This window comes from Poecilia mexicana, unplaced genomic scaffold, assembly GCF_051168715.1.
Source record: "Poecilia mexicana isolate PSO_F unplaced genomic scaffold, ASM5116871v1 scaffold_14, whole genome shotgun sequence".
Taxonomy (NCBI): Eukaryota; Metazoa; Chordata; class Actinopteri; order Cyprinodontiformes; family Poeciliidae; genus Poecilia; species Poecilia mexicana.
Genome location: NW_028263383.1, coordinates 29,018,020 through 29,041,194, shown reverse-complemented (window position 1 = coordinate 29,041,194; position 23,175 = coordinate 29,018,020). Strand labels below are relative to the sequence as shown.

Sequence of the window (23,175 nt, the reverse complement as noted above, 5' to 3'; positions counted from 1 at the left end):
CAAGCTGGAAAAATAATCTGACCCATTTTTGTATTACATGTTTAAGGTAAATGCTGCCTCTGGATTGGCTGCTTCCTAAGCTGCATTATTAAAGAATATTTCACAATAAATAAATAAATAAAAAATCAGCAACATTTCTGGAAATAATTTCAAGTTATGTTTCACAGAAAAGGTTTATCAACCTAAACTCAAAACCTTCATACCAATCTGAAACGTGACGCGATATCAGACTGTAAAGTTCTATTGTTTTGCACTTTTTGTGCAGAAATCAACCAGAAGACAGTAAAAATGTTTCACTGTGACGTGAAAAAGACAAAATGGAGACAAAAGGACATGTGGAAGAGCCAAAAAAAAACAGCCTGATGAGAACTGGTTCAACTGGTTTGAGTGGGAATTTGCAGGTAAGTTACTGACTACTGACAACTACTTCATAGAACCCCACTGCAAAACAGTTTAAAGTGAATACTGAGGCTGTAGCGACAGTTTAACCAGGTAAATATAATAAATGTGGAAGCTTGTTGAAGAACTAAAGGAATTAATTTTCAATCTTTAACTAGGACATTTCAGATCAGACTCAGTGACTAAATGTTTGCAGACTGTCGTGTCTTTCTTACTGCGGCAGCTTTTCCCATCAGGCTGCAGCATCCCAGTCACACAGCTGCAGATTGGCCCAGTTCCCTTACTGGTGCAGATCTGCTCACAGCCACCGTTGTCTTCCTCACACCAGTCAGACTCTGGAGGAAACAGGAAGTGATGTCATCGACATAAAAACCAAGACAAAACAAAAGCTGCTTTTTAACAAATACCGTCAAGGTTTTACTTTTTTTCAACATTTATTGGTTTATTTTGTGAAGTTTTTCTTCCAGTTTATTGATTATTGGAGATATTTGGAAAAAGTTTCTTCCATTTCTTTTAACATTTGTTGAATTAATTTTAGTTTGTTTTATAACTTTAAACAGAGAGCTGACTGGAGATTTAATTTGATTATTGTGAATAATTAAGGATGATCAGGTTTCATTTAATGCCTGGATGAATTAAATAATGAAACCACCTGAAACTGGTTGTGGTTGTTATTTAGATGCTTTGATGCGTCAGAATAAAAGATGTTTACATCACTTTGGAGTTGTTTTGATACAAAGAGGATGCAGCGTACGAGTTGTACCTGAATGCACCTTAAAAATTCAGTGTTTTTTTTATTTATTTTAATTTTTCTAATGTAATTTTTATTTATTTATAGAGAAAAGTTCCATTGTTTTTTAATAGTTAATGTTTCTTTTACTTTAATTATTTCTATAATAAAGAAAAAAAGTTCAGTTGTCAATAGTTTTTTCATTTTTTTACCTTAAAAATAAAAGTTCAGCTGTTTTTAAAATCATTTGTAATTTTTTTATTTTTTTCATGAAAAAAGAAAAAAAAAGTAATTTTTTTTACATGTTTTAAATAAAAAAAATATTTTAATAAAAGAAAAAAAGTCTGGCAGGTTTTATTTTAAACCATTAAAAATAATTTTACTGAACAAACAGATCACCTATTTTAATAAGTTCATTTAATTTTGAATAAAAAACATGAAAAAAGTTTTTTTTAAAAATAATTTTCAAAAATATTTTTTTTAATTTATTTTTTAAAGTTCAGCTGTTTTTTTTAACGTTTTTTACATAAACAGTAAAAGCTTTTTAAAATAAAAGGTTCTGATGAATTTTAAAATAATTTCTTTCATTAAAAAGAGCCAGCAGCTGGATTTGGACTCGTCGTCCTCCAGACCCAGAGGAGTTTATGGTTAATCTCAGAGTTAGTTTTGGTGAAACAATGTGAGCCTGCGGACGGTTTTCTGACCTCTCCTCCTGATGGGTCCCACTGACAGGATGTGCTCCTTGTGCTCGCTGTCCTCTGAGTACATCCTCCTCTTGTGTGGACAGTTCTGGACCAAGACGACACACAGCTTTACTAAAACGGAAAGCGGAACGCGCTCCGATTGGCGCCGAGCGTCTTTTCTCGAGCCTCTCACCACTTTGCAGGCGTTGGTGTCCGAGTCGCACAGCGACACGTCGCAGTGCAGGTGCACCTCGTCGTAGTCGCCGATGAACTTGAAGACGGTGACGTGGAAGCGGCAGGTGAGGGACACGCCGTTCTCCGCCATGCCGATGGTGTTGTCCTTCGTGTTCGGACACCTGGAGGAGGAAAAACACATCAGCCTCTACGAACCAAAGGTTTTATATGTAAAATAAACAGAAATGATTTATTCTAAGTTTTTAGAAATGGTTTGTCTTGTAAGAAAGACAAACTATTGTCTTTTTGAGAAGACAATAGGGCTTCTTTTATGCTTCTGAAAGACTCAGATCAGCAAAATGATGGCTTTGGGTGGCCTAGTTAAAGCCTGAAATGGAATAATGATGCTGTGTAATGATCTTAACCAGACAGTTCCTGTTGGAAAACTGAATTAAACCAATTCAGCAAAAGCAGAAAGGGTCAAAGGTCAATGATGCTAAATGCTCATTACCAGAAACATTTGATGGTTTCTGCTCCCAAACTTTCTGAGGTTGGGGGTGTGATTACTTTTTCATACAAGTTTGGGTAGCTTTTTATTTTCTTTAATAAATGAAATTCTTAGGCATTTACTTTGCTTATCTTTGTCTAATTTCAACACAAAGTAATAAAAATCAGCTTAAAAAATGACTTGCTCGTTATTCTGGAATTGGAAATCGTAAATGACCTAAAACAGAAAAAGTTTATTCTGATTTCAGGTCAGACAAGAAAAAAACATAAATGTGAGTCTTTTTATTTAATATTTGAAACTTCTGGTTTCAGCTCTTGAAAACAACAAAACATGGCAGCAATAGCTGAATTATAAATACATATTTTAACTAATTTCCATCTTGTTTTTATCTAACAGAACTGAACAATGTCATTTTAAAAATGGGCAGATGCACAGGGCGTCATCAGAAGGGGGCGGCATTATTTTCTTGTTCCAAAAAACAATAAAATAAAATAAATCCAACCCGTCAGGTTGGGTTTTGGTTTCTGCTGACTAAGTGAACCTGCTTTTTGAGGCGTCCTACCCTCTCTCTATGATGATGTAGCGCAGTCTGTCGCTGCTGTAGCGCGACGGCGTGGCCCAGCACATGTTGACGATGAGGATGAGCTGGTTGACGTCCGCCCCCTCCACAAACACGCCCACGAACAGGATGTCCCGCGTGCTCAGCACCACTTCGCCCTCCCGGTACGGGTGGCGGTACGACGAGTTCTTGTAGAGCGCCATCTTGGTGATGAAGTTTCCCTCCTGGGTCGGCAGGGTGAGGTTGATCACGCTGGAGGGAGAGCAGAAAGCGTCAGACATTTCTGTCCCAAAATAATGTTAATAATAAAAATAATAGCAATAATTTTACTGGGTCATGCAGAATCTACTGGTTCCGTCTAATCAAGACTAAAAATGGTCAAATATTAATTTTTTGGATTGTTTCTTTAGTCCCTCAGGTTTTATTTGCTTTAAATTTGCATTTTTTAACACAAAGCCTAAATTTTGCTCTTAGCATTTTAATATATTTCCTAATTTTTTTCCCTTTCTCCTTCCATAAAGCACTTTAAATATTTAAATTCAGTTTGATTTAAATTATTGCTGTTTTGCAGAAAATGTGGGATTTTTCTTCCCCACTCAGTAAATCTTTGTATCTTTCTGTATTTCTAAGCCTGATGTCATGAAGCTGGAATAAAAGCTGAATTATTTGGGGGATTATTTTAGGTTTCATTTTTGCGGCAGGCATGAGACCTGAGCATGGGCTTCAGGACCGTCTCCAGGGAGATCTTCAGGTCCAGCTCGTAGGCGCAGGAAAACTCCACGTTGATGGTTTTGTCTCTGGTGATGACGTTGCCGGTGTTGTTGACACTCTCGATCCAGACGGTGTTCTTGTACATGATGTGTGTGCCGTTGGACTGCAGAGGACAAAATAAGAAAATAAACACTTTCAGCCCAGAAACATTCAGTTAAAGGAGGAGCAAGTGAGATTTACAAAAACAGAAACAATGATCCAGAAACAGACGATAATCCACTTGTTCTGCTTTTTTTCTATTTGGCCAAACTAATATGCAACTTCAAAACTGTTCTTTTTTTTTACTTTATATCATCAGAATGAAAAAAAATGCATATAAATACACAATATCACACAATACACTTAGTGCAAGAAAGAAAATATAAAATAGTCAAGTGAGTAAGATTTCAGTTTATCATTTTTTAAAATAAACTTAAGTATGAATGTAAACTGGCCAAAAAACCCAACAAAAAATCAGTTAACAGAAATACTTAAATACACAAATGAAAACAACAGAGCGTTAGTTTTACAAGATGCTCATGTTTCTTTAACAACTAAAACTTTATGTGCAAAACCAAGACTCTTGTTTTAATACAACAGAAAATCTTCCTTTTAAAAATGATCTACAAATAAATATATATTAAAAAGAACCTGATCATCAGTTTTCTGAGCTTGTGGTCAGAAACTCTGTTCATTTTTATTTCTGTGTTTAAAATGACAGAGCTGCTCAGGTCAGGCTCTGTCATATGATGTCATCTTTTGATACTGCAATATTTTTTCTGAGTCAAACGATCCACCGGTTTGACCGTAAACGAGGCGATATTTGACAGGTGAGCACCTGGACGATGGAGCCGCAGTGGCCTTTGGTGTTGTTGATGTGGAAGGAGATGAAATCCTCGCCCTCGATGCCGGCGCAGCGCTCGTCGTTGATCCTCACGTCTTCGCGTTCGAAGCCCAGCTGGAAGAGCTTGCACTTGGAGATGGAGACCTCCATCAGGGCGTGCTTGCAGTTCACCTCCGCCTGGATGATGTCATCCTCACCTGCTGCACACATTCAGATGAAGCACAGGCGTGTCTGGTGGGTGTGGGCGCCGTGACGCGGCGGGAGCTTCACCTGCAGGGTTGGTGGGCAGCTCCGGACAGCCGCACAGGTCGCCTCCGTTCTCCAACTCGCAGGTGAAGTTTGTGCAGATCTCTCCGGCACACGGGTCGTAGATCCATTCTGCTAAAGACAGGTGAGCACACAATGTTAGCTGTCGCACTCACACAGAAAGACCAGAAATCAACCTGGAAGTTTTCACACCGTTCAGTTTTATCACTTGCAAAAAAACTGCAACACAGTCAAGAATTAACATCAATAAATTGGGTTCTTTGGCCTCTTGTTTTTACCATGTTAAATGTCACAATTTCAAACTAAACATTTAATAAGCAAGCTAAATGCTTAGTGGATAAACTAAATATTCAACTTCAACTTCAATATTTAACTCCAAACTAGATATTTAGCTTTAACTAAACATGAAGCGAGAAAGATAAATATTTAGTGTCAAATTAAATATTTAGTTTAATACTAAGTGGAGCTAAATACTTGCCTTAGATTGGAGCTAAACATTTAACTTATTAACCAAATTGTAAATGAGCAAGCTAAACCTTTAGTTACTTTGCAGCTAAAGATTTAGTCAAAACAAATATTTAGTTTAAAGCTAAATATTTAACGTCAAACTAAATATTTACATTGGAGCTAAATATTGAGCTCGCTTACCAAGTAGCTTGGAGCTAATTATTTAGCTTGCTAACTAATTATATAGTTTGAAATAAACTTTTTTAAATGAATGAATGACATGGTAAAAATATAACTTTGAAGGATTAACCTGCATTTTCTTCTCTGACAGGCTAAATAACCCAAATTATTCCCATTAGTAATTTTTGACTGCATAACTTTTTCTAACAGCGCCCCCTGGTGGACAGGACCAGCTGTCTGACGGGGCTCTTACAGCAGTTCTCCTGGGTGATCCACTTGGTGGTCAGGGTTCCCAGGGAGCGGCAGGCCTCAGCGTAGGCCGCCAGGGAGCCGCAGACCTGCGCCTTGCGGTGGTTGTAGCAGCCGTCCAGGTAGCAGGACTGGTAGAAGGGCTGCGGGTCCAGCAGGCCGTGGCACGGCTGGAAGAAGCCCTTCAGCTGCGTCAGCTTCTGACAGGCGTCTTCGCCCTGCAGCGCCAGGACGGCCGTGTTGTCACAGGACTGGGCTAAAGCCACGTACTGGGTCTCGTCACAACTGGGACACAAAAACAGTCGGCTGAGTTACTCAGGGTGAAGGGAAGCGAAGCTGCACAGACTGTTGGGACAATCTATGAAAGGTTTCCATCATAACCTGTTCTGCTTTTTAAAAGGTTTCCATCGTTACCCGCTCTGCTACAAAAGGTTTCTCCTCTGATATGAAAGGTTTCCATCTCTACCTGTTCTGCATGCCATTGGTCTTCCAGCTCTGGGCCAGCTCCAGCGCGCTGACGGCCGGTTTGCCCCTGGAAGTGATGTAGTCGTCGTTGGGGTCTCCGTTGAAGTTTCCACACAGGCCGCACACCTTGTTCTGGAGCCGCTGGCCCATGGTGATGCTGAGTGTGTTGAAGCGGTTGTAGCGAACCTGAATGTCCTGCGGCGTGTCGATGACGATGAAGCCCTCGGACGTGGACAGACGCGTCATCAGGCCGGTCAGGAACGGGACGGACACGGGCGTCCCGTTCACCTGGAGGGACGGTTCAGTTTTTAGTTAGAAGCACCAGAACGTCGCCAGAGTTCAACAGTGGCAAACTCGAGGTCTGGGGGCCAAATCTTGCCCGCCATAGCATTTTATGCGGTCCTCTAGACCAGGGGTCTGCAACCTGCAGCTCTTCAGACCTTTCACATTGGCTCTTAATAACTCTGGCTAAAGAATCAACTAATGGTTTAAATGTAGATATAATTAAAAAATTGAGTTCTCCCCCCCCCCCCAAGTAATAATTGCATTAAATTTCTACAAAATGATGACACTAAAAGTACCAGAAGTGTTTTAAGATCTATATTTTTCCTTCTATATTTTTCCTTCATTAGGTTGAAACTATGATTTTTCATGTGTATGAAAACAAATATGTCATATGCAACATAGTTGCCCACAAACATCCACATCCTACAGAAGAAAACATATTAGTGCTCTTTCTGCAAATATTTTGTTTATTTTTTATTTCAAAACTGCAAAACAGAAATAAAACTGTGGTTCTTTAAAAATGACCAAAAAATTCCTAGATATTTATCCAAAATCATAATCGATTATTTCTATGTAATGTTACATTTGCAGCTCTAGGCAGATTATGATGGCAGCTGTTGCTGCTTTGTAGATGCATGGCGGCCATATTGGATTTATAAATGTTAGTGGGTGATGAGAAACTCTCTGAGTCAGACTCTGAGCTCAGAGATTCTGACTTCCAGGTACAACCGGACCGTTCTGGTTCAGTCCAAACAGCAGAATCCAGCTTTGCTCTAGGTTGGATTTCTAACCTCCATCACCTCAGATCAACTGTTTGGTGTTGATCTGAGGTGATGTGCTGCATGAATATAAACCTAATCACGAACTACAGGCTCACAGATCTGAGGCCAGTGCAGTGAAATGTTGTAGTTAAAGGTTCAGTAGGATTAACAAACACCAGGATTAGAGGCAAGAAGAAGCTCAGCATCTAGCTCTGTGAGAGACGAAGGGCTTGGACCCGAACAGGCCGTTTACAAAGAGGTAGCTGGTAAAATGGACAGACGGAGGTAAATGGAGATTAGCTCTGGATCTGCTTGTCTGGTCGGTTGTTAAAGGTTTCCCAGAACAGAACCAACAGAAATCAACAGAAAAAAACCAAAAGTGATGCAAAAATGCTTTGCTTATAATTCAGTCTTTCTGAAAACTAACAGCTCTTTTCTGTGTATCAGCTCAATGCTATTCAGGGTTAGATAGTTACAACAGGTTGAGGACTAAAGAACTAAACCCACTTTAAAAGACTAAATTTAAATATGACTGTTTGAAAACTAAATGTTATAAAATCAGAGCCTTTTGAACTGTTGTGTACTCAGAATGGGTCGTACTGAGGTATCCTGTACAAAATGAAACATCCTTTAAATGTTGGCTTTTCAAAAGTCCAGGCTTCACTGAGGCCTAGAAACATCAAAATGTTTACGCTCCTTTTTAAAACTTCATGTTTTAATGAAGTGAAAAATAAAACTTTGAAAAGCTTTTTCTACTTTCCCTATTGTTCACATATGATGACATTCATCCTGCACAATTCGAGCAGAAAAATTCATTAGGGGAAAAAATTAAGCATAAATGTGTCAATAACATTCACTCCTCCTGAGTTCTTATAGAGAAACTGATGAGTTTTAAACAAATCCAATGAAAACTGAAACAAGCTCACAGTTATTTAAGTATTTAAAAGTCTGTGTCTTACTCTTGAACTTTGAGTTTGCAGACAGGAAGCCACAGGTGTGTTTTACCTTGACGGTGCTGCCAGAGATCAGGATGTTCTCCTCGTTAATGTAGAGGTAGACATGAGAGATGGTGGTGAGGTTGGGCGTGCTCCACTTATCGAAGTTAGCGATGAGCTGGAAGGAGAGGTCCGGCAGCTTGCGGCAGTTTGTGGACAAGACGAAGGAGCAGGAGGCCGGGAGACGCAGCGACGCCCCGTCGAAGGTCCTGAAGACGCCGCCGCCCGACGCCACGCAGTGCTGAGACCGCCGCGCGAAGCAGCCCCGCACCCCGAATCGCAGAGTGCACTCTTCCTCCGCCTTGCAGCGCCGCGGGTCGCACTGAATCAGGTTCCGCCCGATGCACTGGCAGCGCTTGGTGCAGTCGTTGTTCCAGAACAGCTGTTTGGGCTGAAGGCGAAACATTTTAGACGTTAGCATCACGGAAAAAAGTATTTCTTTACACCGTGGACTAGAGCTAATTATTGAATTAACTGTCAACTGATTTAACAATCGATTAATCATCAACTGGACTATACAGACCAAAAAATATATATACATATTTGTTATCAAATCTCAATTTTTTTTTTTTGTTTTCTTACGTCTTTAAAATAAGGCAAAAAAGAAGCTTAAGAGGTTGAATAAAAATTTTAAAAACTGAAGAATGGCGCATCATGTTCCGGTTCAAAGAGTGAAAATCAGCAGCCAAAGTCCAAAGAAAAGCTTAAAAAGCACCAACACTTATTGACTAGAACCACACCGGACGGTTTCTTGGAGGGAAACCTGTAGAAATCCTGGCCCGTCTAAAGCGATTCCAGTGGACACTGACCTCATAGTATTTTCCGTCGGTGTAGCAGCCGCAGTTTTGCGACAGGATGCAGCTCTTGCCGTTGAGCACGTAGCCCAGGTCGCACTGGCAGCCCTCCACGCAGTCCTGGCTGCAGTCCCGCTGGCCGCGGGCGGGGGCGCACTGGGGCGGGCACACCGACATGCAGCTGGAGTAATGGCTGTTGGGAGGACAGCTCTGGACTGGGAGCAGAAACCAGTAAGTTACTCTACAAACTGGGAACAGAAGCGCTTATGGTAAATATGATTATCTTTTGTGATTATTTTTTAAATCGTCACTGTGGTTCATAAAGTAGATCCCAACATCTGATTGGTTTAGCCTTCACAGAAGGTCTCCGCCCACAGATGTGCAAAATATTTAAATACATAATAAACTACAGAATTACTGTTAATAAAATAAGTGTTTATTAACAAAATATTTAAATATATGCACGTTTTAATAAATGATGAAACTATTTGCTTTAAATTATAACTAATTAACAGATTTAGTTCATTAAATCATTTTCTGTTGATTTAGTGAACTGTGGCCATCCTGTACTAATCTACAGGAGGGTCAACATGATGGTGTTCATGGTAGTCTGTTTTACCTTTAATAAAACAAAGCAGCAAAGACTTTATTTAAAGTAGAGATAACAATATCTCTTAGATATATGAGCATCACATCTGTAAACATCCGTTTTTAGAGCAGCATCCGACTCTGATGCTCAGGCTTTGATTGTTTTAAAGGGATTTTGTTACATCGACATTTCATGTCATCAAAGAATTTGAATATCAGAAAAAAATAACATCAGAAAACAATGATTTAACTTATTGACTCAGTTAAGTTCAGAGGTCATAATCCAACAATAAGAAAGGGACAAAATGGCCTCCATAGTAGAGTTTCAAGACCATAACCACGTCTGACCCAGAAGAACACATGGATCCAAAAAACACCTTGATGATCACAGAAACTCCTGGGAAAATGTTACATGTGGCGTAAATCTAACACACCGTTCAGAACCAGAACTTCATACCTGTAGTCAAACATGGTGGTGGCAGTATGATAATCCTTTGCTGCTTCACCTTACATGACAGGGTCCAACAACAATCCGAAACAAACTAGCAGGTCAACCACTCAATGGTTCCAAAACGCATACATTGAGGTTTTAGGATGGTCCAGTCAAAGAATTCTGAATTCTAGACAGGCTGTTCACGCTTTGAAACTTTCCAAAGTCATTTAATTACAACAATTCAGCAAAGAAGAGTGGGACAAAATTCCCCAAAGGTGATGTTAAAGACTCATTACTTATTCACAGGATTCTACATTAAAGAGGACCAAATGTGCAAAATTCACATTTTGAACATTTTTGTTCTTCCTTCTGGACCTCAACTGCTTCTAAAACAGTCCAAGTGCTTAAAAAACCCAGTTGGTTTTTGGCAATGGGTTCATGTGTTTTTAGTGAATGGAAAATGAAACATCCAGATTGTAATGTAACAAATCAGCAGGCACTGCGCCGTTACCTAGCAACCCAAGCGGAGCTACTCTCCCTCACCTAGCAACCTGTGCAATGGCTGCTGAAAAAGAAAAATGTTTTGTTGTTCACTCACCATTCAGAAACCACTTGCTGCATTCTTGTTGGTTGTGCAGGAGGCTCTACTTCTGCTTTTCAAAGATGTACGATTGTATTGTTGCGCATCTGTTTGTAGCCATTTTCATGTGCAAGTCTAAACATTGACTTGGGGCTGTGGCTAGCAGCAGATAATTTGGATTTAAAGCATCAGAGGCCCTAAGATATCTCATTCTGAAAGGAGCTCACTGGGCAGAACTGAGCTCATCTCATTCTTAGAATCTCATTTTCTAACAATGATTTTGTGCAAAAACAAAAACATGCAATAAACAGGTTTTGTAGCCCATAGACCAATCCTAACCTGTTCAAGGAAGCATAATAGGTCACCTTTAAAGACTCTTCACCAGTTCTCAGACACCCACTCACTGTGTTTAGGGGGTGATTACTTTTTCTCTACATCAGTGTTTGGGTTAAAACGTAGATGAGGTCACTCACCACACGGCGTGTCACTCCTCCAGCCGGTTAAAGGCACACCCTGGGTCTGGCAGGTGCTGGCGTAGATCTGGAGCCAGTTACAGATTGTATCCTGAGCTCCTTGATCCAAACAAGTGTCCTGCAGGCAGCTCTGATAAAAGAACGCCGGCGCCACCTTGCTGTGACAGCGTGCAAACGCGCCTCCCCGGTCCACAATCAGCCCACACAGCCTGACGGCCTCCGGCTCCACGAACACGTAGAGTCCGTCCCCGACGTGGAACCGTATGCCGGTGGCGACTCCGTTCGGCTCGTCCTCGTTGTCGCTAATCATGCTGGAGTCGGCCACCATGAGGGGGGCGCTGTTGGGCATGCTCTTCTCCCCGAGCCCGCAGCGTGGGCAGGAGTCGCCACAGCCCACCTGACAGAAGGTGTCCCTCTCCGCCCAGGTCATGGCCCAGTCCGTGGAGCTCAGCGTGGGCGGGGAGAAGGGCATGCCCTGGCAGAGGCCGCAGGAGGCGTTGTAGAGGTCCCTCGGTAAAGTCAAAAGGAGGAGCGTGTTCCAGTCATACGACACCTTCAGGCCGAAGTCCGTCTCCAGAACAAGCAGCATCCCCAAGGAAGTGATGTTGACCTTCCCCGGGCCCAGCTTCAAGGGAAGGTACAGGCGCTCCTTGTTGACCTGAGTGACGACAGTACAACTGAGTCGAGTCATTTCCAAGTTAGAGTTTCTAATCCCGCTGACTTGCATGTTTGTACAGGTATGTGGGGAACCCCAGGTGATGAATGGACCGACTTCTACAAGAAACAGCAATAAGCAACAGAGACGCTGGGAGAAATCGAGGTAGACCGCTGTGGGTGTGTGTGAACAGCAGCTTAATGTGTGGAGGTGCGTCCTCAGATCTTTTGGTTGGTTTGTGAACCCGGTCCAAGTGTCGCTCAGGGTCAGGGTTTCGTCTGAGCCCAATCCAGCCTGATAAAAGATGCCTATTGAAATTAGATCCTCCTTAAGCCAATCAAAGAGGAATTCACCCACACTGCCTGGTTATTCTATCAGCTTGATTAGAAATATCACGTCCTCTCAAACGCAACAACTGCGACCTTCAGAGAGCAGAAAAAAACTGTTAAAATAGGTCAACATTAATGACCTGGTGTTTGACAGGCGCTCTCAGATGAAGTCAGCAAAGAAAACATTTCAAATGAGATCTCTACAAAGATTACTTAACCAGAGATTTTATTAGTTGAATCTATGTAAAATACTACAGATAACATCGTGTGACAGGAAAAAAACTGAATTTCAGCTCAAAGAAGATGATTCCTAGAAATTGTGAGCTGAAAACTTGCAGTGCAGTAGAGATTTAGAGTTAACTGAGAACTCTTCAATTGTGGCAAAGTTTCTGCACACCGCCATCTTGGTGAGCACGCACCGCTCAAAGTGATGATGAACTACGGCTTCGAGTTCAGCACTCCAAAATTGTAATGGAGTAATGGTTGAAATGTACCTATATTATTTATAAATTAGAAATGAACGAGACGAGAGTTAGTTCCAACTCCTCCATCAGTTTGTCACATTAAAAAGTTCTCTTAAGGCCTAAGATGTTTATGAATTACTTTTGTCTTATTGAGGTAAAAGTTTATAAAAAATATTTTTCTTAAAATCCCATTGCTAGTAGCTACTTAAGTCTCAGTATTCCTTCTGAATATGAGTCCAGGTGTTTAAGCATCATCCAAAAATCCCTTACAGCAGGGGTGTCAAACTCAATTTCACCGAGGGCCACTTCAGCATATTGGCCACCCTCAAAGGGCCACATTGACGGTACAAATCAGGAGTGCCCAGCTGCAGTCCTTCAGACTGCAACTTTTAGATGCATCCCTGCTAAAACACACCCCAGGCAAAAGGTTGACTTCCCTCATTAGCAGCAACTCAGTTCTGTAGAGGCTTATAATGAGTAAATGATCCAGGTGTGTTAGAGAAGGAACACATCTAAAGTTGCAGATAGTAGCTCTGGAAAACTAGACTTGGGCAACCCTAGCATAAAATGTATGAAAATACAATGTTAAAAATAAATTGAACACCTCATATTGTTAACTCTTTGGAGCTTCTGGTTAGGAAGCGCATTCAAAACCTTTGTTTGAAATGGCACGTTAAATTCAAGTCTCCATTACAGACCAGAGAAAACTAAAGAGAATGAAACGTTGTGTTAATCCATTTGAGGAGCCGGCAGTTTATCTTGAGGAAATAAATGACGATGCAAAGGTTAATTAGATTGTAACATGCGCAGTGCGCTGCTCAACCACTGCGGAGGCAGTTACGCTACGCCACTGCGAAGAATTAAAATCCGCTGGAAGTAACTCATCCAGCGGATTTAACAAATGGAGCCTTCTGGGTTCACGTTACCCAGGAGAGCGGCGCTCTGGAGGAGCTGCAGACGTAACATATGTCCGTTTGGGAGAAGCGAAAAAAAAAAAAAAATCCTTAAAGCGCACACCGGACCCCGCAGGGTAAAACACTCAGTTCAGTTGATCTGTTTGGATCAGACAGATCCAACTGACTGATGAATTAGCGCAGATTTTTCTGCAGATGGGAACCAGGAGGAAGTGCGTTCAGACCCCAGCGGGTGAAGTGATGTTAATTTAAGTGAAGTCGCTTAATTTAATTTATTAAAAGTTATTGGGGCCTCAGTCAGTGGTTTTTTTGTCACTACGGAGAAAAATGTAGATGCATTTATCTGCTTAATTTGTGATGGGATCAGGATTCACGGTGAATATTAACTAAACCGCATAAAATGCGGCTAAATAGCCGATGTTAATATGATTATAATTTCACGGATAAAAATAGTACATGACCGATTTTTTTAATGTTGTCGGTCAAGATAACGGATAACAAAAAAAGTCTAGCGCGACCTGCCGCCCAGACACCAACTCACACACATCTTCATTCACAGTCTTACTTGTAAATCGATTTTTCTTTTCTTGGACGTTTTGATGTTAGCTTGTCGAAGTCTCAGTTTTATTCGCTGGTAAAATCAATAAGCAGCTTAAGGTGACTCTGCTGCTCTCTAGTGGCGAGAAGCCGTAATGTTGGCTGGTAACAATCGGAATGCATTATGGGAGATGTAGTTTGTCGTCAATTCGTGCTCAAAACCTATTTTAAGTCAATCATGGACCTATAAAACGCTGGGGGGGCCACATAAAATGACATGGCGGGCCACATGTGGCCCGCGGGCCTTGAGTTTGACACATGTGCCTTACAGAGTCGAGTTCAGGACTCTGGGAAGGCCATTTCAGAACCTTTGTCCCTTTAAAACCAGTTTGGGTCGGTGTTTGGAATCATGCCAAAGTGCTTAAGTAGAAGAGAATTGGACTTCTCATGTTTCTTGCAACGTTTCACCTCTGATCCAAAAGGCTTCTTTGGTTCTGGACATCTAACTGCCCCATTAGAGCCCCATTAGTGACCTTATTTGACCTATTAGTGTGATTGTGCAGTTTCGTCCAAACATCTTCATTTTCTCTGGTCATTGTTGGGACTCGGTAAAAGAATGAAAAAGATGCAAAATATCCAAAGAAAAGCCTCCAGCGAGAAAGAAAAAACTATTGATTAGGCCACTATGGATGATCACATGTAAAGCTGGACGATACGGCTGAAAGACAAATCATGACGGCTTTTTGTTTTAAATAAATTTTGTTATGAATAATCTATTGATATTGATCAAGTATCTATCAAGATTCATACTGTTGTTGATTTACTGTAAAGCCCTCGGTTACACCGCCGTCCCTTTTGCAACAACATGAAAAAGGTCAAAGGTTACACCGTCCAGCTGCCCATATACTTACAGTTACAGTGTTTTTGTAGCTTCTGGAAACCTCCACCTCGTATTCGTAGACCTCCAGCACGAAGCCCCTCACCCAGATGGCCTGCCCAGTGTCTCGCTCCTCATTGCGAACCGCCAGTTTAAACCGAGGGAAAGCTCCACTTGTCGCTGGCGGCTCTCTGCGCCTACAAACGGTGGTGGCCATTTTGAGAGTACAGGAGCTCTGAAGCTCAAACGGCACACCGGTGAATGCCTGAAAATGGCCGTAACCCGCGGCCACGCACAGGGCCTCGGTGCGTGGCTGGCAGAAGTACAGGCCGTCGTTCTCCTGGCAGTACTCCTCAGGGCGGCAGGGCGCGAGCTGACAGTACGCGCTGTTGTCGGAGCCGTTGCAGTAGCAGCGCTCCTGGCATTCCCAGTCAGTCCAGAAGGTCTGGTTGGTGGCCACCTGGTGGCCGTGGTACATGCAGCCGCAGTCGCTCCGGGCCACGCACAGGCCGTCCCGCATCGCAAAGCCTTCTTCACATTGGCAGCCTTCCTGGCACGGCAGAGGGCACGACTCCTCGGGCTCGTCCAGGTTGGTGCAGGTCAAAGGGCAAGCGGTGGTGCATTCTTCAAAATGGCTGTTCTCTGGACAAGGAAGAGCTGATGGGGAGGCAGAATAGAGGTTTTAAAAGCAAAGCCTGTCTTTGTAATCAGCTGGAGCAGAAAATCTGGAAACTAAGACAATTTATTATGAGCCCTTGTAGAAAGAAAAATACTGAAGAGTAAATTTCTGCCAAAAAAAACCTCAACTCAACAAAAAAATTTTCTAGGAAAAAAAAAACCTAAACTTTTGGAAATGTTCTGAGTTTCAAAAGTTGAAAATTTCTGACTTTACATATAAAGACGCAGAAAATTTCTGAGATTAATCTAAAAAATTTAGTTTTATTATTTGCAAATTTTTGACTTTTCACTCTAAGAAATCTTTTGTTTTAGAACAAAATAATCTAAGAAATTTCCTTGTTTTTTCTGGAAAATTTGAAAATTTAGAAGACACACAGCAAAAACACAAACTCTTACAAACTGTTTCTGTCTAGTTTCCAGTGCAAATATCTTGGTAATCTTGAAATAAGACAAAACTAACTGACAAGTAACTTGTCAGCAGGATATAAGAGCTTGTTACCACTTACACTGACTGAAAAGTACTAGCTCCACCAGCACTGGTACTTTTTTAAAATCAATGTTAAGATCTGGCAGCGTGAAAGCGGACAGTGGCTGATTTTCAGACATTTACAAAGGTAGATAAGATCTGTGGATAAGATCGGTTCACATATAAGTACCAGCCGATTACTAATATCACAAATGAAGGAAATCTGGGTTGATTTATTGCTGTACCCCCATTCAGACGCTTTAAAATGCAAGGCAAAAATATCTGGTAACACAGTTGTAGATAGTAGCTTCCATCACGGTCTACAAAAAGCACCATTTCATATCTTCTAACTATGGGCATTGAAAAAAACAATATTTTGGAAATCTGGATCAAAATTGGTCTCTTCTACCTTTACAGTTTGTATTATCTTAAGCCAGTTAGTGAACAGTGAGCTTGATATTTGCTTTTTACCTCCACTACTTAAGATTGTGGATAAGAAGAAATGGAAACACTGTGACATTTAGCATACAAAGCAGAGGGAAATCCCCATGGAGAATGATATCCTTCATGTAAAGCATTATCTACTCACGGCAGTTGGTCGCACTCCTCCAGGAGGCGAGGCCCACTTGGGCATCCTGACAGGCTGTGGCGTACGCCTGCAGAGAGGAGCAGAGGGCCGACCGGTTTCCTTCCCTAATGCACATGTTGTACAGGCAGTTCCTGAAGAACGGCGAAGGGTTGACCACTGAGTGGCAGGCCAGGAAGGAGCTGTTCCCCGGGTCGTTGATGTTTCCACACATCCAGGGACTCTGGTAAAGGCGCAGGTCTGTGCACATGCGGTACAGGTCGTCACAGTCCCCGTTGCATGTAAGGTCGTCTGCGATGGATTTCCATCCCTCCGTGAACTGTTCGGTATTTTCAGCCAGGCGCCCGTTGGGCAGGCGCAGGTCGTCCGTGGTGTTGCTGTTGAAGACGCCGCATAAGCCACAGGTAACGTTGTAGAAGATGGTGGAGAGGGAGATGTTCAGGAATCCCTGGCGGGTGTAGTGGACGCGGAGCAGACCTCTGGACTCCACCACGGTCGCATTTCCTGGTGCCCTGTAGATCATCATGGTCTCCATTGGATGGACGAACGGCAGAACAACCGGTTCGCCATTCACCTGCGATACAAATCAATCAATCAAGTTTATTTGTATACCACATTTCAGCAACAAGGCTGGCAACAAAGTGCTTTACATCATAAAAACTGGTTCTGGTTCTGGGGCAGAACCAGAGCAGAACCAGAACCAGAGGACCTGAGAGGTCTGGAAGGTTGATCCAACAGCAGCAGATCTTAAAGCTGTTCAGTGAGTTATTTTAAGGTCTATTCTCTCAGTGAAGGACTGTAGAGCTGGGTGATGTGCTCTCACTAGTTTTAGTCAGAACTCCAGCAGCAGCGTTCTGGATCAGCTGCAGCTGAAGGATTGATTTCCTTTTTTAGTCAGACCTGTGAGGACGCTGCTGCAGGAATCAATGCAACTAAAGATAAATGCCTGGATGAGTTTCTCTGATGCTGAGACATTAGTCTTCTGATCCTGGAAATGTTCTTCAGGTGATAGAAAGTCGACTTTGGAACCGTCTTTATGTGTCTCTAAAGGTTCAAACCCAGATTTCAGCCTGATTTCTAGTTTCCAGCTGTAGTAACTGAAGCTGTGTGCTGACTTTAGGTCCAAAGACAATAACTTCAGTTTAGTTTCTCAAAGGTTACAAAAACTGAACAGAAAAATACTAGTAAAAAGTGAAAATACTAACCTTTACTGTATCAAAATCTGTTCCACCCATCTGTGCCTCCAGGTTAGCTACGGTTACTATCACAGGTCTCTTCCAAGTGGGACCTTTGTTCATGAGCTGCCTGCCAATCTTCACCTCCACCACTGACCCATTAGCCGGTACCGGACCACACAGCTTCAGCAAGTAGTAGGAGCTGTCATCCGGAAACAGCAGGAAGGTACCATCAAAGGTGGATGTCACCGAGTTCTGGGTGACCGAGCAAACTCCCTCCCTCCGAGGGTAACAGCCCAGCAAGCCCAGCTCAGCCACACACACTTCGCCCTCCTTGCAGGACTCATTGAAACAGGAGACTTCCCCGGCAAACCCACATGTGCAGCGGAGGGAGCAGTCGCCTTCCTCCCCTCCGGGGCCGGCCCAGAACGTGTGGTTAAGGGGGTAATAGAGGTCGTTGTGTTCGCAGCCGCAGTCGTCCTGCTGCACGCAGCGGTTGCCGCTCAGGACGTAGCCGGGTTCGCACTGGCAGCCCTCGGTGCAGGGGTGAGCGCAGTACAGGGGCGCGGTAAGGTCCGAGCAGGAGGCCGGACACGCGCTGGTACACACTTCATAATGGCTGAACTCCGGACAGGGCATAGCTGGGAGCGGATGGGATGAGAGGAAATATGTAAGATGAGGCAGAATGCAGGAAAAACAAATGTGGGACTCAAACAACTAATCGTGATTAATTTATGATTAAAATAGATGTCAACTAATTTAGTAATCGATTCTTAACTGTACAAAGAGTAGATTGATTTTGCATTTAAGATTAAAAACCTTCAATGAAAAAGAAAACAGGTGATAAAAAACTATATTAAAAAATTTAGCTAATTTGTTACATGGAATCAAAGTAAGTTTATCCAATCAATCTATTAAGTTAGACAAAAGTAAACAAAGTAATTTTGACAAACTTAATTTTATTATATGTAAGAATTAAATAATTTTTTAAGTTGGTGGTCCACTCTTTTTTCAATGTTCTACCAGAACTCAAGTGGCAATTTTAGCTTCATCTGTAATTCTGTAATAAAATCTCCTATTGAACACCTTTTTCTATCCAATTATTAATTTTTTAATCCAAAATAATCAGCACTACACTGCATTGATGCTAAGTCAAGCAGACAGAGCTGAGCTTTTCACACGTAGGAAGTATTTTTTAGCTGCAGATGCATCCTTTGCAGCTCAGTACTCGCTGAAGGAGTGTGGTTATTGCATTTTAGGCAATAAAATGTTAATTTGTTTATTTAAAAAAATGAATTGAATTACTTATTTACATTTTTATATATTTTTATTTTTGCATAAGATATTGTAAGTGGCTAATTGCCAATTTTTAAAATCTGATTAATTGATTGTCAGAATAATCTATGAATTGCCAGATTATTTAAAAGAATAATTGATTCATAAAGTAATCATTAACTGCAGCCCTAACCAAATGTGTGCAGCGTCTCACCACAGAATGTGCGCGTTCTCCAGGGTCGTATTGTGACTCCAAGGGCCTGACATGCTAAAGCGTAGGCCTGGATGGCGTAGCAAAGCGTGGTGATGTTGTCCCTGTTGCTGCACATATCATACACACAGCTATATACAAACGCCGTGGGGTCCACCACAGCTCTGCAGTCTCGAAAGGGTCCGTCGGTTTTGTTTATAAGCCCGCAGTAGTCCGAGCGAAAGTACATGGCTTCTGTAACGGGGTCGCAAACGCTGCAGTTCTGAGCACAGCCATCGGTGCACCTCCAGTCGGTGTCTTCTGCTCGCCAGCTGCCTCCCAACTCCACCACGCTTTCCGCAAGAGAGCCGTCCGGAAGCACGGGATCGTCTGCAGGGTCGTCGTTGTAGTTTCCACAAAGGCCACAGGTGTTGTTGAAGTAGGAGCTTGGTAAGGAGATGGAGGCGTAGTGCTGGCCGTCGTAGGTCACCAGCAGTCCAAAGTCTGTTTCTAAAGCAACAGCAACTCCAGACTGGTAGACTTTTACGGCACCAAGCTCCAGTTGGACTGGCAATGCCTTCATCAAGCCGTCCACCTAAAGAAGGAAACTCTGTTCAATTCTGAGAAATGACTCTGACTCCTTCAGTTTAATACCGGAAAAACAGAGTCGCTGCATTTCCATTGACCATATAGTTTTGCAAATTGGAATTACAAAAATAAATTTGCTTTATAATAACAAACCAATGTTAAAAATTTTTTTTGTTTTTTTCCTCGTGGTTTTTCATCAGTCTTGAAATTGGTTTATTTTGCCAAACTGCTGTGGAAAAACGTTTTTTTTTTGCATCTCATGAGTCGTAATCAACAACCCGATGTTATTACTGGCAGAAAGGACAAAGAAGACGACAGAAAGTGGTAGGTGGATGATGGCACAGCATGTTTTACAATAACTTATCCCATGAACAAAATTATTCATGAGATTTTAATTGCATTTCTTATTTAAACTGCAAAATAGTTTTGTCGACATTTGCGGAATATCAACAATGTTCTACACACATATGTAATGGAAACGCAGCTTTTCAGGTGTTAGAAAACTAGCAAAATCTCTAGAGATCAAACGTGAGTCCAGAGTAAACAAACATGGCCGACTGGGAAGAAGCTAGTGATAGCTTGTGGACTATGTTTAATGGAGAAAAAACAGTAAAGATGTCTTCAGTGTCCATCGGACATATTGGTGCACCTTAGCAGTTGTTTTGTCTTCAGTATTTTGGATTCCCCTCCATGTTGCCTTCACCTTGCTTTCTGATTGGTTAACACATGATGCAAGATAATCCAACATGTTGAATATCCCCAAATTTAGATCATCGTTCTAAAAGGACTACACTACTCTTAACACATAACAAACAAGGCAGGAACAGGAGATTATCTTAAGACCATCACAATAATTGGAGCGTCCTTAAGATTGTGGGAACGGAAAAATTGGGACAAAAATAGGCATAAAAAATCTTTCAAAAACACTGTCACTGCTCTGTTTTTCTCACCTGGACACTTCCCAAACTGCCTTTAGGTATCATCACTCTATGGCCGTAGACCTCCACCGTCACGTCTCGTAACCAGGACACCGTGGTAACGCCGCGGTTCTCGTTTTTGGCCTCCACGCTGAAGAAGGGCAGTCCTACCATCTCCCAGCACGGCCGGGCCAGCAGATAGGAGCAGGTGCCTTGGAAGTGGTAGAGGAAGCCGTCAAAGGTGTGATAGTGAGGGTCTCCAAATACCACGCAGGTGCTGGTGCGGGTGGGCTGGCAGTAAAAGGCCCCATCCTGCTGCTCGCAGTTCTCAAACTGTCCACATGGGGCCTCCAGGCACTGCACCTCGTTATTTATGTCAAGGCATCGGCAGCGCTGGGAGCACTGGTCAGACATCCAGAAGATCTCCCCTCGTCTGTAATACCGTCCTGAAGAAGGTGAAGCACAAATCACACATGAAATCTTCAAAGATTTAGGCTGACTTCAGATCAGTGGGAAAACACTCTCAGTGATGTCCTGACTAAAGTAACACGTGTTTGAGGTTCAGACTCACCATTGTAGCTGCAGCCATTGGCAGGATCTATCAGTTCGGTGTCAACACGGAAAAACCAGCGTCCAGGAATATTTACGTTGGTCGTCTGTTCGATGTTCACCACGTCATTTGACCGGGATCCAGGCAGGTTGAAAAAGTGACCGATATCGCCTCCATTAAAACCTGCCTGAAAGTTTGAAAAGGTGTCAGCCATGTTGTCGACGTCGTGTCTGGACTAATCGGACGATCTTCGTAGAATACCTGAGCCGTCGTTCCACCGAGTCCCGTCAGAGGATCTCCCCCGCTGGCCGTTCCTGTGCTCCATGTAATTTCCCCATAATTGAACATGCTGAAGAAAGCTGCGCCATCTGAGATCAGTATAGTCTGGAAAGTGTTCACCTGCCAAGCCAATGAGAAATAGTTTAAAATAAAGAAATTAGAAAGCAGAAGGTGATGGTACTTTGCAGTGGGATAAACGGTGCAAATCACAGTAGTCGGCTGTTTTACATCTTATCTGTGCGACAGAATGCAGTTTGTTCATGTTAACAATAAATCATCTCGCTCTAAGGTTACTTGTAAAGTACCACAAGGCTCTGTGCTTGGACTATGTCATATGGTACGAATGCTTGGAAAAATCATCAGACTACATGGGATATATTTCCATCACTATGCTGTTGAGACTGGTTCTGGTTCTGCTGGAGGTTTCTTCCTGTTAAAAGGGAGATTTTTCTCTCCACTGTTGCTAGATGCATGCCTCAGCTGTCTAAAGTATATATTTTATACTTTATGCTACAATAAATGACCAAATCATAGCTGAGTGTACCGGTGTGGTCTGGCTCCCCCCGTAGAAGGTGACCTGGTGCCACGTTGCCATAAAGACCCAGGTGGCTGTGAAGCTGGGCATGTTTTTGAAGTGCCTGCGGACATCCTGCGTCGCCCTTTCCAGCAGTTCGGGATCGGTGGTTTCTCTGTAGTAGACATCTCCACGGATGCCGTTGTGCACATCTGCCCATAGCGGAGCAATGAAAGACCTGCTGTCGCTTAGAGGGAAAGCCTCAGGCGTGAACTGGCTAACCTGAACGTTGAAGGAGATCACGCCGTTGTTGTTGACCTGCAAAAAGAACGGAAAGTTATCGTAACTGAGCGTCTTGCGTGAGGATATGAGTGGATTTCAGGTGGAGGGCTTACATAGATGGAACGGTATGGAACGTTGAAGAAAATGAACGGGATGAGCAAAGGAATTTCAACTGAACTCCCGTCATCCATCTTTGGAGTTTCAAGATCCCGATGAGCTGGTCCATATGGGTACAAAAGATCCTGAGTAAGAGCTGGAAAGAGGATAAATAAAGAGTTTATATCACCTTTACTGCAAAAATGTAGTTTTTCAAGTATTCTTGGTCTAGTTTCTAGTGCAAATACCTTAGTACACCTGAAATAAGACTAAACTAACTTAAAATAGCTTTTCTGCAAGATGTAGGAGCTTGTTTTAAGCCAATACTTCCACAATATTGACTATGACAGATTATTTCGCTTCTAAAAACACATTTTTCCCATCTTATCAGTGGAACTAGTACTTTTTATCAATTTTGAGGAATTATTGACTTAAAAAAGCTCCTATATCTTAGTTGATAAGACAATTATTTCAAGTGTACTAAGATATTTGCACCAGAAACTATGACTTTGTGTTTCTGTAGAGTTTACTAAGCAGCATAAGAAACTTTGTTTTATTGCAAGATTTGGGACAGGTCAGTACCTCTGGTCTGTGCAAAAACGCTTAAGAGTTGGAGCAGCGCGAGTGGACAGCAACGTC

The 23,175-nt window shown here is 42.3% G+C and overlaps 1 protein-coding gene across 1 annotated transcript in view; it reads right to left on the bottom strand.

Moving 5' to 3' along the window:
• The window catches only part of tecta (tectorin alpha), a 38,294-nt gene that overhangs the window by 1,316 nt on the left and 13,803 nt on the right, over positions 1–23,175 (bottom strand). Inside the window, exons 3-23 of the mRNA XM_088012644.1 lie at positions 22,554–22,693; positions 22,189–22,476; positions 21,627–21,764; positions 21,387–21,552; positions 20,849–21,261; positions 19,335–19,905; positions 17,876–18,486; positions 16,674–17,244; positions 14,975–15,597; positions 11,165–11,822; positions 9,106–9,305; positions 8,307–8,687; positions 6,257–6,543; positions 5,795–6,075; positions 4,918–5,028; positions 4,642–4,847; positions 3,764–3,927; positions 3,057–3,305; positions 2,006–2,168; positions 1,834–1,918; positions 615–734 (exon numbers count right to left, since the gene is read on the bottom strand). Coding sequence (XP_087868770.1) covers positions 615–734; positions 1,834–1,918; positions 2,006–2,168; positions 3,057–3,305; positions 3,764–3,927; positions 4,642–4,847; positions 4,918–5,028; positions 5,795–6,075; positions 6,257–6,543; positions 8,307–8,687; positions 9,106–9,305; positions 11,165–11,822; positions 14,975–15,597; positions 16,674–17,244; positions 17,876–18,486; positions 19,335–19,905; positions 20,849–21,261; positions 21,387–21,552; positions 21,627–21,764; positions 22,189–22,476; positions 22,554–22,693 — 6,426 coding nt within the window. The remainder of the gene's footprint in view (positions 1–614; positions 735–1,833; positions 1,919–2,005; positions 2,169–3,056; positions 3,306–3,763; positions 3,928–4,641; positions 4,848–4,917; positions 5,029–5,794; positions 6,076–6,256; positions 6,544–8,306; positions 8,688–9,105; positions 9,306–11,164; positions 11,823–14,974; positions 15,598–16,673; positions 17,245–17,875; positions 18,487–19,334; positions 19,906–20,848; positions 21,262–21,386; positions 21,553–21,626; positions 21,765–22,188; positions 22,477–22,553; positions 22,694–23,175) is intronic.